The sequence below is a fragment of the Montipora capricornis genome, chromosome 8 (genome assembly GCF_036669925.1).
Source record: "Montipora capricornis isolate CH-2021 chromosome 8, ASM3666992v2, whole genome shotgun sequence".
Lineage (NCBI taxonomy): Eukaryota > Metazoa > Cnidaria > Anthozoa > Scleractinia > Acroporidae > Montipora > Montipora capricornis.
In genome coordinates this window covers 41571218-41573717 of record NC_090890.1, presented here as the reverse complement: position 1 = coordinate 41573717, position 2500 = coordinate 41571218, and the positions used below count along the sequence as shown (strand labels likewise).

Genomic DNA, 2500 nt, shown 5'->3' with positions numbered 1-2500 from the left:
TTCTTTTCTCTGAGGTCGAAGTAGCAGGTCGATTTCTCGACGGTGAAAACATAACGCGACCAGCCAAAGAGTGGAGGGAGAGCGCAAAACAGTGATAATGCCCAGGTAGCTATTATCATTGCCATAGTTCTGCGTCTTGTAAAAATGTAGGAAAATTTTGCGGGCTGAACGATACACCAATATCGGCTTATACTGACAAGAGCCAAGGACCAAAGAGCTTCAAAGAGGAAAAGAGCAAAAGTGAAGCCCGCGATCTGACAAACAAAATCGGTCAGCACCCATCGATTGAAGATCACAGTCACTAAGGAAACAGGAATATTAAAGAGGCACACCCCGAGATCTGCAACTGCCAGGTTGCTGATGATAAGATTAGTGACAGTTCGAAGTCTTCGAGTTCTACGAACTAAATAACAAACCAAAAAATTACCAGGGATACCGGTGAGAATGAAAATACACATTCCAATTCCTTGAAATATCCTCAAGGCTAGGAAGTCGTCTTGATTTGGTTGATCAATGTTCTTTCTTGGGAAGCTGGGACTGTGAGATGTATTAATCATAGCGTCTTTCCTTTCAAAATAAACGAAGAATGATTTTCAATGATAAAGCTCTTATTCGTGGGTACCACAAAATAAAAGGTTTAGTTTTATCCCTTTCTGAAACAGTTATAAAATGAGTACAATTTCTTTTACATAGTATTTATTGTACAAAGCAGCTCATAAATTCAAGACACAATTTCATACCGTGTTCGGCGACTCCTGGTTGAGAGGCGAGTGAAGGGTCCGTAGCGATCTTGCGGGAAAAAAACTTTACCGGTTTGGGCGTTACAGTGGAAGGCCTGTCAGAGGCTTTTTGCCTTTAGCAAGAAGACTTCCATTTTTCAGATCCATTTTAAACTGTCTGAACTGTCGAACAATTCGAAACCACGAGATCAGCTTCTGAAGGTCGGTTCGCTCCTCGGATATTCAAAAATAAAACAACCATAAACCTTTCTCAACGTTTTCTCGACCTGTACAAACAATTAGACTGCAAACTCAATGTGATCGCGCGGCAGATGTTTCACAAAACCAGGATATATTAAATCGGATCGAACTCTTGCTTTTAGCTGACTGGAAACTCAGCCGACCACCGCATCGTTTTTATGAAGAATGACGAAAATTCTTTCCAGAGGTACGATTTATAGATTTTCTTAGATTATTTTGGCTAAATCATTAATCTGAATAGTTCTAAAAATGCAATTTTTCTGCGACACTGTCATTTACATCTACATTAGATCCTGTCTTCTTTTGCTTTTGGTTAATAACAAGAACTAATCTATGAACAGCTGCGAGAGTCCGGTAGTTAGTTGCATTTCATTTTCTCTGGTAATTTTGTCATTATAATTGCCCTCACTGAACTTCCGCTTCGGAGTCATAAATTTGTGTTAAACTATTGAATTAACAAAAATAGTATCCTCGAATTTCCTTTGCAGTTTGTTTTTCTTTCGCAGAAATAAACTTTTTTTAAAAAATACCGGCTAACGATGCTTATTAATCACGGCATTTCCGACCGAGCTTTAGAGTGTCGAATGGATATTGAACTACCGCTTAAAAATAAGAACGATCGACGACGTTGGTGGGCGAGTCAAATTTCAAGTTTCCATTTTAACTTATCTGCTATCGCATTTGAATTAAATTTATTTACATTGTTTGATAATATTTTTTTGTAAGCTTGATGTAATGAGCGCATTTAAGACATTTTGTGGCATAACGATTTTTCACTGAGGGAAAATAAAAATGATGCTTATCGGTCAATAATTTCGGTAACGTAAGGTTTAGAAAACAAATTATGAACTTCGGCTTCACAGAGCAAGCTCGGAAAATTCAAGCTTTAAGTACTAAATTTAGATGTTTAATTTCTGTTTTTCAGTAAGTTATAGAGAGAACAATGCCACCAGGCAGTCATCGCGGACAATTAGATTGTTTTAGATTGTTTTCGAAAAGAAAAGCCATACTCTGATGGTGCCAAATGAATGTAATATGGGAAACAGAATTTCAAAGGACATGACAGCAGTTTCCAAAGAAATACAATTAAGCATGGTAATATAATTCAGTTTTGTACAAATTGAGGGAGAAGTTTCATTTTTATGGTCTTTTTACTGATATATATTTTTTCTACAATATAATTCTTAAGATAAACATTACAGATATGATATTGTCAACGCTCTGGCTCACAATGTTAACACAGATTGAATATATATAACACAAATGAAGACAAGACACGTTTATAGAGAACACATATATTTCGACCAACTTGTCGGTCTTCTTCAGGGTGAATGCAGAAAAACCGTTATACAAAATTTCTACTACGCCGCTGAAATACGAAAGTGCGCGCTACGACTTCAACCGTAAATAACCGTAACAATTCAAACTTAAGTAACATCCGCACGTGCCAAAGGACAACATACGCGCGTGCCAAAGGATAGCATAAGAACGGAGAGTATGAGTTACGCTAAAAATAAAAG

General features: G+C 37.2%; 1 protein-coding gene across 1 annotated transcript in view; it reads right to left on the bottom strand.

Moving 5' to 3' along the window:
* The window catches only part of LOC138059784 (melanopsin-A-like), a 5347-nt gene extending 3286 nt beyond the window's left edge, over nt 1-2061 (bottom strand). The window contains exons 1-2 of the mRNA XM_068905399.1: nt 741-2061; nt 1-567 (exon numbers count right to left, since the gene is read on the bottom strand). The exon at nt 1-567 is cut by the window's left edge and continues 3286 nt beyond it. Of these exons, the coding sequence (XP_068761500.1) occupies nt 1-557 (557 nt within the window). The 5' untranslated portion in view covers nt 558-567; nt 741-2061. The remainder of the gene's footprint in view (nt 568-740) is intronic.
* Between the last annotated feature and the right edge of the window lie 439 nt (nt 2062-2500).